This window comes from Aquarana catesbeiana, linkage group LG01, assembly GCF_042186555.1.
Source record: "Aquarana catesbeiana isolate 2022-GZ linkage group LG01, ASM4218655v1, whole genome shotgun sequence".
NCBI lineage: Eukaryota > Metazoa > Chordata > Amphibia > Anura > Ranidae > Aquarana > Aquarana catesbeiana.
In genome coordinates this window covers 742,958,750-742,973,521 of record NC_133324.1, presented here as the reverse complement: position 1 = coordinate 742,973,521, position 14,772 = coordinate 742,958,750, and the positions used below count along the sequence as shown (strand labels likewise).

At 43.2% G+C, this 14,772-nt stretch overlaps 1 protein-coding gene across 1 annotated transcript in view; it reads right to left on the bottom strand.

The window, feature by feature from the left end:
• The window catches only part of MND1 (meiotic nuclear divisions 1), a 193,839-nt gene that overhangs the window by 22,410 nt on the left and 156,657 nt on the right, over positions 1 to 14,772 (bottom strand). Inside the window, exons 5-6 of the mRNA XM_073605308.1 lie at positions 9,156 to 9,230; positions 8,374 to 8,488 (exon numbers count right to left, since the gene is read on the bottom strand). Coding sequence (XP_073461409.1) covers positions 8,374 to 8,488; positions 9,156 to 9,230 — 190 coding nt within the window. The remainder of the gene's footprint in view (positions 1 to 8,373; positions 8,489 to 9,155; positions 9,231 to 14,772) is intronic.

Below are 14,772 nucleotides of genomic sequence, written 5' to 3'. Positions count from 1 at the left end.
TTTCTTTTTCTTTACATACTGTGACCAGAGCAATACAGTGTCACCATAGTAACACTGTACCACTGCTATAAGCATATGTTTTTACTGAATGAGTGTGTAGACACTGTGTATTGTTGTGATAAGCTGTGATTGGCCACAGCTAATCACATTGTACAAATGGGCTGTGAATGACCGTCTGTACCATGTGATCATTAACGAATCAGAGCTACCAACACAATTATATACAATAAATGCCATGAAAGGATGCCATTCATTGTTGATTGGTCACATTGGTCAAATGGTATTGGCGGCGGGCCGGTACACTGATCAGTCATCCACTGCATCCGGTGGAAACAGTGGATGACAGATTGTGCCAAAGTGTCCTCCCATAACATCAGGGTTCCCGTCCGACCGTCATTTTACTAGGGCATGGATATGTTACACTCATGCTTAGGGTGTATCCATCAAATCACCCCCCCCCCCCCCGATCCACTCCCTCATGACAGAGGATGGGGGACCTTCTTATCGCACCGGCTGTCCCAACTGTACATGGCCGTGCCGTTCATTCACAGAGTTCTGTCAATGAACTACAATTACCATCAACCACTGCATCTGACGGCTTGTAGTTCTCAATGAAATGTGAGGGCACTGGTAAGCGCTCTTGTAGTCCATTGAGCTTCCTGGACTACAGGAACTGCCTGCCCTTATCGGAGGTACAGGTAGACAGTGTACTGACAGTCTGCAAGAGTCTGACATTGCACCCCCAATCTGCTGATCGGGGGTGCAATGCTTTACAGGCTCCCAAGAAAAAAAAATGTAAATTTTTTCACTTGCAAAAAAAAAAAAAAAAAAAAATGTGCATTTATGTTTCTGTAAAGGTGAACTTAGCTTTTAAAGTGATTGTAAAGTCTCAATAATTTTTTTCTATAAAAATAAACGTGTCATACTTACCCGATTTCTAAAGTGGCTTTGCACAGAGCAGCCCGATCCTCCTCTTCTCAGGTCCTTATTCAGCTCTCCTGGCCCCTCCCTCCTGTTGAGTGCCCCCACAGCAAGCAGCTTGCTATGGGGGCACCCTAGCCGAGCCACAGCTTCCTGTGTCCATTCAGATACAGAGCTGCGGTTTGGCCTCACCCCTTATCTCTCCTGATTGGCTAACTGACGTTGATTGACAGCAGCGGGAGCCAATGGCGCTGCTGCTGTGTCTCAGCCAAACAGGAGGAGTCCCTGACGGCCGAGGCACTTGTGGGCATTGCTGGATAGAGAGGGGGGCTCAGGTAAGTATTAGGGGGCTGCTGCACACAGAAGGCTTTTTATCTTAATGCATAGAATGTATTAGGATAAAAAAACCTTCTTACTTTATAATCACTTTAAGTGCAAAAAGTACATCTATGTTTGTGACCTACAATGCATGAAGCTGTGACAAATTTAAAAAAAATCTGCATATTTAGAAAAGCCAGACAGCAATAGCTAATGTTATACTAAAGTTAAAAAATGCAAAAAGTGAGTTATAAGAGGTGACAGCTAATACAAGTTTAATGTATAGAAACAAAAGCACTTTTCTAATCTGCTCAGAGTCAATGTGGGCACACCATAAATCAACCGTGAAAACATATGATGACATTTGGCCTTGGAGCAGAGGCTTGTTTTCTCAATTATATGCCAGCATTAAGATGGGAATCATATTCTCTTTCAGTCCCTCCCATGATGAGATAATCACTAGATTATGGGATTATCACTCTGTGCAGTTCAGTTATATCACTTTATTTCCCTGTGTAATTATAATTTTATAAGCAATGCGCTTTGAAAAAAAACTATAAAAAGGTCTTAGGACTATATATTATTTTTCACCACCATGTAAAATGTGTCTAATGATTAAAAGAAAGGTGTAAAGATTTTGGCAACTTCATTAAAGCGGAATTTCACCCATTTAAAAGTCAGCAGCTACAAAAAGTGTAGTTGCTGACTTTTAACAAACACACTAACCTGTCCCATGGTCTAGCGATGCAGACGCATGAAGCCTCGCCCCTCCCCTCTCCTCTAGGCGGCGCCGGGATTGTAACTGTGGGCACCCGGCTGTGGCTTCACAGGGTACCCGCTCTCTCCCCCTCCCCTCCCAAAAAAAATGACATGTCAACTGTGGCATGTCAGGGGTTCCCCAGTACTTACCATTTTCAGGTGGAACTCCGCTTTAAGAATTTGCGTTTTCACTCGCTAAGACATATGTGCAAATGTAAGTTTTTTATTTTGTGGGCTACCCAAGAGGGATATTCAATTTTTTGGTAGATACTGAAGTTAGACACTATCCCACTATTTCTTACATGTCTCAGACTGCAATTGTATAATTTCTGTACACCTACCCAGATTATGAGGGGGTTCCACTCTCTCTAATGCCGCGTGCACACGGTCAGACTTTTCGACCGGACTTGTCCGACGGACGCCGACGGACCATCCGATCATGTGTGGGCTTCACCGGATCTTCAGCGGACTTTAACAGTCGCAAATCTGACGGACTTTAGATTTGGAACATGCTTCAAATCTTTACGTCGGAACTCCGCCGGACCCAGAAATCCGCTCGTCTGTGTGCTAGTCCGACGGACAAAAACCCAGGCTAGGGCAGCTATTGGCTACTGGCTATCAACTTCCTTATTTTAGTCTGGTGTACGTCATCGCGTACGAATCCGTCGGACTTTTGTGTGATCGTGTGTAGGCAAGTCTGGTCGTTAGAAAGTCTGTTGAAAGTCCGCCAAAAGTCCGTCGAAAGTCTGTCGGACGGGCTGTCGGACTTTTGTAGCTGAAAAGTCCGACCGTGTGTACGTGGCATAAGAGATTTAGGACTTTATATTCTGATCACAGAAGGAAGAAATAACAATCCACGATAGGTGCAGCTTTATATCCAAAGTAGACATGGACGATATAGAAACACAGAACCTTTTGTATTATTTAATAAATGGGGTAAGTTTACCAGGAAATCCCTGTTATCCAGCTAGTCAGTCAAAACATATTAACTTTATTCTAAAGCAGCCCAAAAATATAGTAGAACAGCTGCATGTTTTAGCCAGATTGGGGACAAATTCTCAAATCCTGTGTCATGCCTTTATTCACTGTCCCCTCACCCTGCCAAACTATATTTCAGTATAAAAAATATTAAATGCTCCCTGGGAAAGAAAATAAAAATAAAAATCTTTAGACAATCCTATCAGATCCCCTTGTCATCTGTTGCCAAAAGCTGACCATACACTAGTACAGGGATATGCAATTAGCGGACCTCAAGCTGTTGCAAAACTACAAGTCCCATCATGCCTCTGGGTTTCATGCTTAGTCCAGAAATTGAATGTGGAAAAGATAGATATCACTGCTCCAGGAGGACAGACAGAAAGTAAACCTCTCTCTCGGTTCGGAAGTCATAGGTGCTGGTAATTGCTAGTGGCAATAAACAGGAACTGATTCTGGATAGCCGCACTCTTGAAAAATAGCCTTATTTATTGGGAAAATTCACATCAAAATCATAGATGAAAATCACAGCAGACAAAAGAGCTGACGTTTCGCACTAACATTAGTGCTTATTCATAGTATGAATCAGTTCCTGTTTTTGGGTTTCATGCTTGTGGCTGTCAGAGTCTTGCTATACCTCATGGGACTTGTAGTTCTGCAACAGCTGAAGGTCCGCTAATTGCATATCCCTGCACTAGTAGATTTTCATACAAACATTGAACTGTTAGAAGTTCATTTGTTCAAGAAACACATTTGCTGCTCCTTTGAATTTTCTTGTCCCTGCGTTTGAAAAAGGAATGCAGATTTAACTCCACTAATGTATGGTAAATCAAACAAGCTTTTCTGAAACAAAATATTTCAAATGAAATTCTACTAGTGTTTAACCAGCTTTAGTCCCTTCATATTCTTACACTATATTGTCAAAAGTATTGGGACACCTGCCTTTACATGCACATGAATTTTAATGGCATCTGAATCTTAATCCGTAGGGTTCAATATTGAGTTGGCCCACCCTTTGGAGCTATAACAGCTTCAATTCTCCTCGAAAGGCTGTCCACAAAGGTTTAGGAGTGTGTCTATGGGAATGTTTGACCATTCTTCCAGAAGTACATTTGTGAGGTCAGGCATTGATATGGACGAGAAGGCCTGGCTCACAGTCTCCGCTCTAATTCATCCCAAGGTGTTCTATCGGTTGAGGTCAGGACTCTGTTCAGGCCAGTCAAGTTCCTCCACCCCAAACTCGCTCATTCATGTCTTTATTGGCCTTGCTTTGTGCACTGGTGTGCAGTCATGTTGGAACAGGAAGGGGCCATCTCCAAACTGTTCTCACAAAGTCGGGAGCATGAAATTCTCCAAAATATCTTGGTATACTGACACATTAAGAGTTCCCTTCACTGGAACTAAGGGGCCAAGCCCAACCCCTGAAAAACAACCCCACACCATAATTGCTTCCCACCAAATGATTTGGACCAGTGCACAAAGCAAGGTCCATAAAGACATGGATGAGCAGGTTTGGGGTGGAGGAACTTGACTATTTTTTTTTTTAGTAATTTAATCACTTTAATGACATTTGTAGTAAAGGAAATCTGTCACAAACCTCAATAAAGCATATGAAACTAGCATATGTTAACTTCAGTAAATGCCACATCAAAATTATTGATTATATATATATATATATATATATATATATATATATATATATATATATATATATATATATATTTATTACAGGTACTTACATAGTGCCATCAATTTATGCAGCGCTTTACATATGTATTATACATTCACATCAGTCGCTGCCCTCAAGGAGCTTACAATCTAATCCCCATCTCACATTCATACATACACATACTAGGGCCAATTTAGACAGGATCCAATTAACCTTCCAGCATGTCTTTGGAGCAGGGCTACTAATAAGACAGTATAGCCAGCCCTCCTGTACTGGGCCCCATCAGTTCAAAAGGAGGGCTGGCTGTACTGTCTTATTGCAGACACAGATCCTCTTATAACTCTCCCTGCAGCAATGCCAGCTTCTCCTCCTCTTTCTCCCTCTGGCTGCTCTGCAAGGGGATTTGGTTCTAGCACATGCACTGCTTCTAACTACTGTCCGAGCCCCCATGTGTCCCTTTTCCCTGCAGTGCTCCTAGCTTCCCTTTTCTCCTCTCCTGCCGGAAGCTGCTGCAGGCACTTAGATGTTTCAGGATGGAGAGCGGGAGAAGAGGCCAGTAAAAATGTCAGTACCAATCACTCATGTCCATTCATCACCGAAGCATAGTAAACTATATTTACTATGCTTCCGTTTGTGAATGAGCAGGAAGCCTCTGAGCGCTTTCAATTCATTCATCTGTGTATCTGAGTTTGCAGAGAAAGGGAATGATAAATCTATTTCCTCAGTCACTTTCGGCCAGGGGGGCCCTGTCAGGTAGGCTGTATGGGGCCCCATGATTTCTAACAGGAGCCCTGCTTTGGAGCGTGGGAGGAAAATCGGAGTACCCGGAGGAAACTCACGCAGGCACAGGGTGAACATGCAAACTCCAGGCAGGTAGTGCTGTGGTTGGGATTCAAACCGACGACCCCAATGCTGCTAGGCAGAAGTGTTAACTACTTAGCCACTGTGCTGCCCAAGTATATACAGGTTAATACAGATGGATAAAGGTATATATACAAGGTATAACTTTAAACATTCCTGTAAAAGTTTACTTTAGCATCACCTATTTCGGCTTTCTTAAAGTGGACCTTCACCCTAAAGGTAATTTCATACTGCCCTGTCTCCTACACCGCTCTCCCTCTCTTATGCCAAGTACACATGGGCCGAATGTCAGGAGACATAGTCCGGTTCAATAAAAACCGTCTGACATCCGGCCCGTGTGTATGTCAACCAGTTTGACAGAAGCCGCCTGTTCTTACTGACTTCTGTGGGACAAGCATGCTGGAAAACCAGCAGCTGACCGACTCCCGATCAGTGCTCGTGCATGTGCAAAGAAGGCTATCAAGGAAGTCCCAAACCTTCCCTGTCTTTGGACATGCGCCAATCGGCTCTGCCAGAACCCAAGGGCCAACTAAGACAGACTGACTTTCCACTTTAATGTCTCTATTAGTTTTATAATGTGACAGGTGGATCCTTTGAACAATAGGCAGGTTAGGAAGGCGAGAAAAGACTGGGCCAAGCTAACTGGTAACGTCTGGATTTGCAGATCAAGGAAATGTTTAGTTTGGATCCCTTTATCAATCAATATATACGATATCTCAATTCCCTCAGCCCTCTGACAGGTAGGTAAATATATAGTGTAAATAATCCAGCAGGCACCACACAACAAAATGATGACCTTCAGAGAATGGAAACACACCACTCACCCTCCAGAACTGTCCACCAATTAAAAAATGGTCAGTAAGTGCCAGCTGTGCATTTTCTATTATTTATTTATATTTTTGGATAACACTGGGTTTTAAGCCTCTTTTGAGGTATGCTCAGGCTAAATAGCTGAGGTTTGCTACATGTTTACTTTAAACAAGTTAACTCTTACTTATATACTATATACCAGCTGCCTAGCAGGTCCATGTTCAGCTACCATGAGCAAAGGATAAACCTGTACTAATTTTCTGCATTATATGCAGCTAGTGAAATCCTACATCCCTCTAAATCCCTCTTTAGGATGTTAATTGCCAATCACATTATTTTCTGTTCCTTAGTACAGTTAATGCTCTAATGGGCAGGACCCTTATACATTTTGCTTTCCTCTTGTGTTGTTTACCATATATGTTTAGTGGACAGCACCACAGAACTTAATAGCAACAATTGAATGCAAAACAATATAGAATACTGAAATGTGTTTACTATGCTATCTGCAAAAAAGAATGATACAAATTGTCATTTACAGACTACTGGCCACCTACATACACATACACCTCTACATACAAGCACTTCCTGTAAATTAAATGGTCCAAAATATTACATCAACGCTGTAATTAACATGAGTCATCCTAATTTCTATTAAGGGTTCTATAAGTGCTGGCAAGAAAAATACATATTTAATTCCTCAACAATACTATTATTCACATATGGGTTTGCATTCATAGAAATATAAACCATTACATTCCATACTCTTCTGAAAAAAAAAAATAAAAAAAAAAAAAAAAAAAAAAGATCATCATAAATGCAAGCTATTGCCAGGATTAACAGTAGGGAAAGTGCACAGTACACACTGGCCATATGAAAGAATTATCAACAAAATTACAGAGGCAACTCATGTACTGTATGTAAAAAAGGCATTGTTATTATCTTCCAAATGGTCAAACCAAAATGGGATGAAGACATTTAACATCAGTTAAATCTTTGGTATGAGTTACAGCACTTTATAGTTCTCTGAACAACAACTTTAACCTTACATAATGCAGTGATTAATGTCAACTAACTACCAGAATCCTTATAAGTTCAGAAACTCAAACTGGAGAACTCAGGTAGTGGCTACCAAAATAATGTTGTAAATATCTCCTAAAGAAGGTGGTATATTTGCTAAGCTCTATCTGATAAACTGCAAAGCACAACAGGCCCCATTAATGGGAATGAAGTGCTAGCAAAGCATAGCTGGTCTGTTCAGGCTGCTTTAACATTTGCCAAAATATTGGTGAGTCCCTAAACCTCTGCTTAGGAACAATACTTTCTGAGTGCAAGAATAATAAAGATAATTACACTGATGAACTGTTCTGTCACAATTAACAAAATGTTATAAACGACATGAATTTGCCAAGTTCTTTGTGTTGATATGAACAAACAAGGTAATTCCTTTACTTAAAGCTGCCGCTGTATCTGCTTATATTTTGCCCCATCAGTAATATGCATATGAATTTTTTATTTTTATTACACGTTACATTAGACACAATTATATCATCACACTGTATCTCTGTGCTTCTTATGCAATGCAGGCAGATCAGAGTAGATAGCGGGGTGTTGTACATAGCTTCTAAAAAATATCACCGCACCCTGCCTCAGTACCCCTATCACCACTCAACCCTAATGTAGGCAATAGGTTGGCTCTTGGGAGAAGTAATGAAAATATCAAAACGCCTGTCTGAAGGAGTTTGCATTCCTGGGCAGACTGCATTTGCAGTTGGACTGTCCCGGGTTAAGACCAATATGTGATGATGAGCCCCCATGATTGAAAGACATTAATTCCAATTAAATGGGTGGGTTAGGGACAGTAAGGCCTTGAGGAAAGGGTGCAATAATGCTAGGTCTCCTCCAGCCAGAAAACTAGGCAGACTTTCTGACTTGCTGCAGCTTCTATTGCACACTGTGAGAAGCTCACAGTGGGCAGTGAAACCAGTCTGTACAACTGTGCAGGGCTAAAGGTAAGCATTGAGTTCTGCTTTAAGAAGTTAGAGAAAAAAAAAAAAACTTACGTATCTCTTCTATAACATCCGGATCACATTCTTTGTATTGCTCTAGTTCTGCTTTTTGCTGGTCCCGCTGCTGTCTCAACAGTGCCAGTTCCTCTGACAGCTCTGATCTTTCCTTCTACAGTAGAAGACATTAGAGTTTATAAATATTTGTCTGTGAAGATTCTCATTTATCCAGATGAAACTGAGCAATTACTATTAGTTACTACATCAAATTGTATTGCGCTGAACCATTTTATAAGAATAAATACATCAAAAAGTACATCTAAATATATGATCATCTCGTTAATATTTAAGTTGAACTATGGTTTAGTGCTGCAGCACCTAATTATAAATGCATCTGCACTTACAGTTTTCTCTTAGTCCCCCTTCAAATTCACACAAATACCTGTTGATCCTGTCAGTGAAGTCCACCTAATACAAACTTCCTGTAATGGTGTGGCTACAATGTTACATTTCTCCTAAATTCAGAGCAGAGTTGACACTGATGTACGTAGTCTGCCTGCTTGTACTACAGGAGGATGAAGAAAAAAGTGGCATGGCTAGCAGTATTATCACTGTTGATTGACAAGCCTGGAGCTCGTCAATCAACACCTGGACACACCTAGGCCTGTCCACTGCTTTCTAGATTATCAGTACCGCCTGTTGCTGAAACCCTCCCACTGTGGGCTACAGTGTCTGGGAGGGGGGAGCATGTGAGATACAAGTTAGTTCTTCAATTTTCTGTCTGTAGTTGTATTTCCAACTCCCTCTCATGGAATAAAACAGAAACATGTTTTACTTACTGTATCCTGGCGGCCAACTTTTGCTTTTTCCACACTTTCCTCTAGGCTCTTTTTCTTCTGGCTTGCTTCTGACAACTGAGAAACAGGGATAAACAAATGAATCTAAAACAGATTAGCAAAAAAAAAAAAAATACCTGCCTGTTGTAAAATAAAGTATACAAAGGAGGCAGAAGATTTAAAGTGGCTCTTCAGTCACCTGTGGAACAATTACCGTATTTATCGGCGTATAACACGCACTTTTTTCCCCTTAAAATCAGGGGAAAGTCGCAGGTGCGTGTTATACGCCGATCCCGAGCTGTCACATTTTCAAAATCGCGGACCGCGATTTGAAAATGGCGCCGCCGGAGCCGAAGTACACAGAGCCGGTCCTCAGCTCTTTCCGGCGGCTCTCGTTTACTTTCGGCTCCACTCGTAGTCCCGAGCGGAGCTATCCGAACCTACTCGGATAGCTCCGCTCGGGACTACGAGTGGAGCCGAAAGTAAACGAGAGCCGCCGGAAAGAGCCGAGGACCGGCTCTGTGTACTTCGGCGCCGGCGGCGCCATTTTCAAATCGCGGACCGCGATTTTGAAGCCCTGGAAGCAGGGACAGGGGATCCCAGGCTGCACTGGGGCAAGGCTGCACTGGGGAAGGCTGCACTGGCAAGGCTGCACTGGGGAAGGCTGCACTGACAAGGCTGCACTGGGGAAGGCTGCACTGGGGAAGGCTGCACTGGGGAAGGCTGCACTGGGGAAGGCTGCACTGACAAGGCTGCACTGACAAGGCTGCACTGACAAGGCTGCACTGACAAGGCTGCACTGACAAGGCTGCACTGACAAGGCTGCACTGACAAGGCTGCACTGACAAGGCTGCAATGAAGGGCATTTAAATGTAAGTTTTTTTCCCTTCAACTTCCCTCCTAAAAGTTTTTTTTCCTTATAATTCCCTCCTAAATTGGGGTGCGTGTTATACGCCGATAAATACGGTATACATATAAATACAAAACAAAAACTTTAGCTGCTGACTTTCAATTAATAGTCACTCACTTGTGCCAGGATCCAGAACTGTCCTCACCTGGCTGTTTTTTTCACTGATCTTTCGTCAGCAGTACCAGCATATTAACAGAGGGCGGCCAGCTGTGACTGCTTGCAGCTTTACAGGCAGCTGCTCACTGCACTGCACTGCACTATCTGAATAGTCCCACAGCTTTCTGGGACCTGTGACGTGTCCCAAAAGGCTGCGGGGGAAGGGGGGGAGCCAAACTCCCACATGAATCGCCGCAGAGATCCAACCGGAAAAAGCGGGTTCCTGTGAAAACCAGGTGCCTGCTCCCCCTCAAAAAAAAAAATTGCGTAAAATGTAAGGGAGGAGGGAGAGTAGAACTACCCCTTATAAATGATACCAGAGTACCCTGTCAACCATCCTTTCAAATGACTCACTTCAGTTGATGGAGAACCTTTTCAAAGTCTTACAGAAATTGGTTATGCTAAAAATGTTCACCTAGGGCATTTATAATTTCTTCACCCTTCTATGTCGACACCATTATAGCAGTTTGTATCTGATACATACACAATGGAGTTTTAGCTTGTAAATTACAAACTCATTTAAAAAGTACAATAAAAAACCCTGCTAATGCATCTATAGTATTATTGCTCTTTTCACTATTTGGAAGCCCATGATTGACTTTTCTTTACAATCGTTCCACGGGCTGTCACACAGTCAATGAACAATAAAAGGCATGCAAGATGAATGTCAAAAGGAGTTTAACGTGTGTGTCCATAGACATCTAGCTTTTAATTTGCCCATAATAAAGTGCATAAAACCTACTAAAGATCAAGCTGCACGAAATAAAAAAGTGAAGTTGGTCAACTGTACTTAAAATGTAGGTTTCAGAGAAAAAAAACTAAAGCAACCATTTGTTGTATTTAAATGTACTTCAAAAACCGAACATAGATTAGAGGCAGAAACACAAACACAAATTGGAGTAGAACACAGGAGGTTTCATTAGCATAACACCGTACAGCAGTGTTTTTAGCAATGGAACTTACTCAGAAGTCATGCATCCTGTGCGTTTGTATTGATGTACAGCTGGGCAAAGTTGGTGAGTTGGAAGCAGGGAGAAGTGTGAATGTAATCCCCTGGTGGCAGCAGTGATTGTTTTTGCACATGGACATTAGCTTATAGGTATACTTGGTGCTCTTTAATTTATTTTTTAAATTATTTATTTATATCAGGAAAGTGGCCCACGTGGACCCCCATGTTACAGAGCAATACATAAGACAGAATACCATCACATAAACAGAACTTGTGATACAATGTCACGTCATAATTAACAGTTTTGCTGATATTAGCTTACATCATGATAGGTACAAGTGATGTATTGAGTGCAAACATTGTCTCCCGCTCATCCCGTGATGGCTCGGGGATTACATCTGCGCGGTGTGTTTGGAATTGTCAGAAAGTTCTCTACCTCGGGGGAAATCATGTGTGTGCTAAAGGTGTGGTGAGGTGAGATGTTGCTGTCCCATGGGCTCAGTCCCTTCTTTTCCTTTTTCTGTGTCTCTCCCCTATATGGGGGTTATAAATAGGGTAGGTGTACCCCACTGTGAAGAAATAAAGAGAATAGTATAAGAGAAGGTAGAGAAGTAGGGAGAAGGTGGTTAGGAGGTGTGTGTGTATGTGGGGGGGGGGGGTAGAGGGGGGTGTTTGCCCACGAGCATGGAGTGCCGGGGGTTCTGGTCTGGAGTATATCTATAAAGCTCTATGCCACTGCATTCAGAGATTGGGGGTAGTGCGCTGTGTTATGTGTGTTCATACATCGGCTGCCCAGGCGAAACGGGCCTGTGGAATCAGAGTTCTGGGATTGTAGGCCCGCGTCACCTAGGCCCCGAAAGACCGTATCATGTAGACTTGGCGTAAACTGGGGGTTCCCCAATATAGGATGAAGAGGAGAGTTTGGAGAGGAGAGGGATGTCTGAGTAATGAGCCAGGCACAGATTCGTGTTGTGTTTCCAATCAACCTGTGTCGTTTGATTTGCGCCGGTAGTGCCGAGTAGCACCATAGGGCTCTACGAAGGGGGACTATACTTTGAGTTTGCTCCAATTGGGTCCATAGCTTGGTCTCTTGGTGGCGACACCAATCTATAAGCCTCCCCAGGTGTACTGCCTGATGGTAGGCGCGAATATCTGGTAATGCTAGACCACCGTATTGTTTGGGGAGGACTTGGCCCAAACGAACTCTGTAAATGCTGATTGCACCCGTTTAAAATAGGCTGCAGGTATGTGTATAGGTAAGACTTGCATAAGGTAGAGGAGTTTCGGAAGGATAGTCATTTTCAGGATATTGCAGCAGCCTAGCCAGGAATGTAGGCCCATGTAGGAATGTGTGCCATTGGGTCAGTAGTGTTTTAACTGTTTTCAGTAGGGGCGGGAAGTTAAGTTCATAAATTCTGCCTAGATATTTCAAGGCTGTGTTTGTCCATTTCAAATTTAAAGCTGGATTGGAGGTGCGTATCCCCACACCCATCGCTTCTGACTTGGCTAAATTTATTTTTTGATTAGAGAGAGCTCCATATGTTGTAGATTCCCATAATAGATTTGGGAGGGATACTGTAGGATTCGTAATTGAGAACATCAGGTCGTCCGCATAGGCTGACACCTTATATTGGGTTTGGTTTATCTTTACTCCTGAAATGTTTGGGTTTAGTCTTACGTAGCACAAAAAGGGCTCAAGGAATAGTGCAAAGATTGGCGGCGAGAGTGGGCACCCCTGACGCATTGCGTTAGTAATTGGGAAGGAGTCTGAAGTCACTCAATTGGCCCTGACCCTAGCTGTCGGTGTTGTGTATGCTGCCGAGGCCCATCTCATCATATTGATGCCTAGATCCACATGCCGCAGTGTTGCAAACATAAAAGCCCAGTTTACCCGGTCAAACACTTTTTCAGCGTCAGTGCCTATAAAGACACTTGGTGTTTTTGTAAGGGTGGCGGAGTAGAGCAGGTTGAGGACCTTGGTGGTGTTGTCCCTCGCTTCCCTGGTTGGCACAAAGCCCACTTAGTGTATCAGGTGGGGTAGGTGCAGTTGCAGCCTGGAAGCTATTATTTTAGTGAACAATTTAAAATCGGTGTTAAAGTAGGGATATTGGTCGGTAGCTCACGCATTGAATCGGGTGTTTACCCTCCTTGGGAATGACAGATATTTGGGCCTGTAGAGTGGTGTTATGTAGCGTGCCCCCCTTACTCAGGTCATTAAGGAACTTAACTAGGTGACTTCCTAAGGATGTCTTATAATATTGAATTGTGAGAACATCAGGTCCAGGGGCCTTCCCTGATTTGGTGCTTCCTATCGCTCTGGTAACGTAATGGGATCATCTAGGTCACGTGTTTCAGCTGGTAAAGTGGGCATTTAGGAAGTGGCTATGTAGTCTGCCATACGTTCTGGAGGTGTTTGTGTTGTGGTCAAATTATATAGCGCCTCATAGTAAGATTTAAATTCTCAGGTGATTTGTTGGGGCAGGGCTGCTTTATGTCCCATTGGGGAGTATATACATTGTATGTAGGACGCCAGTTTCTTGGTACGTAGGGATTGTGCTAGCAATCTACCACACTTATTGCCCGATTCGTATACCTTTTTGCGGGAGATTTGGAGTGCTGCCTTAGCTTTAAAGTGGAGAAGATAAGTGATCTGCATGCGTACTGTGTCAAGCTCATTTCCCAGTGGTCTGGTCGGGGTCTGTTAGTGTTTAGCTTCCAGAGTCTGAAGTCTACTAAGGAGTGAGGTTAGTTGTGCGGTCCTTTGTCTTTTGATTCTCACTCCGTACTTTATAAGCCCGCCACGGATCACCGCCTTGTGCGCCTCCCACTCTAGGCCCATGTCACTGTCAGTGGAGTGATTAATATGAAAATAATGTGTTATTTCTTTTATCACATCTGCTAGTACCTCTGGATCCTGCAGGAGGCTCTCATTAAGCCTCCATGGCTTTCTTTTTCCCCTGTGGAAGTCAGTCAGGGCGTATTGTAGCGTGACCGGAGCGTGATCCAACCAGGTGATGGACCCTATAGCAGTGTCTTTGACTGCCTGGAGTTGGTTGTACGGTATCAAGAAGTAATCTATACGTGAATACGTATTGTGGGGGCAGGAGTAAAGTGTGTAATCCCGTTTGCCGGGGTGAAAAAGACGCCAGGCATCTATCAGCTGTGCAGTGTGAAGAGCCGAGTGGATTACTTTACATGTGCCTCTGGGGGTTGAAGACAGCCTCGTCGAGGTATCTTCTATTGGGAGCAGGGGGATATTGAGGTCTATAATGAGCTGTCCTTCTGAAAAGTTCTGAAGCAGTTCTAGGTGTCTTTTGATGAAGGTGTCTTGCTGACTGTTTGGAGCGTAGAGGTGGGCAATAGTCACCTTCACGTCACCAAATCAGATTTCAGAAATAGAAATCTCCCCGTCGGGTCTGTTTTCATAGCAATCAGGGACCATGGGATTCTCGCCGAGATCTGGATGGAGACCCCTCTATATTTGGCTTCTGAATAGGTGGAGTGGTACACCGTCGGTTAGTATCTGTTTTTTAGGACAGAGAAAGTTTTCCCAAAAGTGCGTCTCTTGTAACAGGACAATATCTGCTTTCATGCGTTTCATGTCA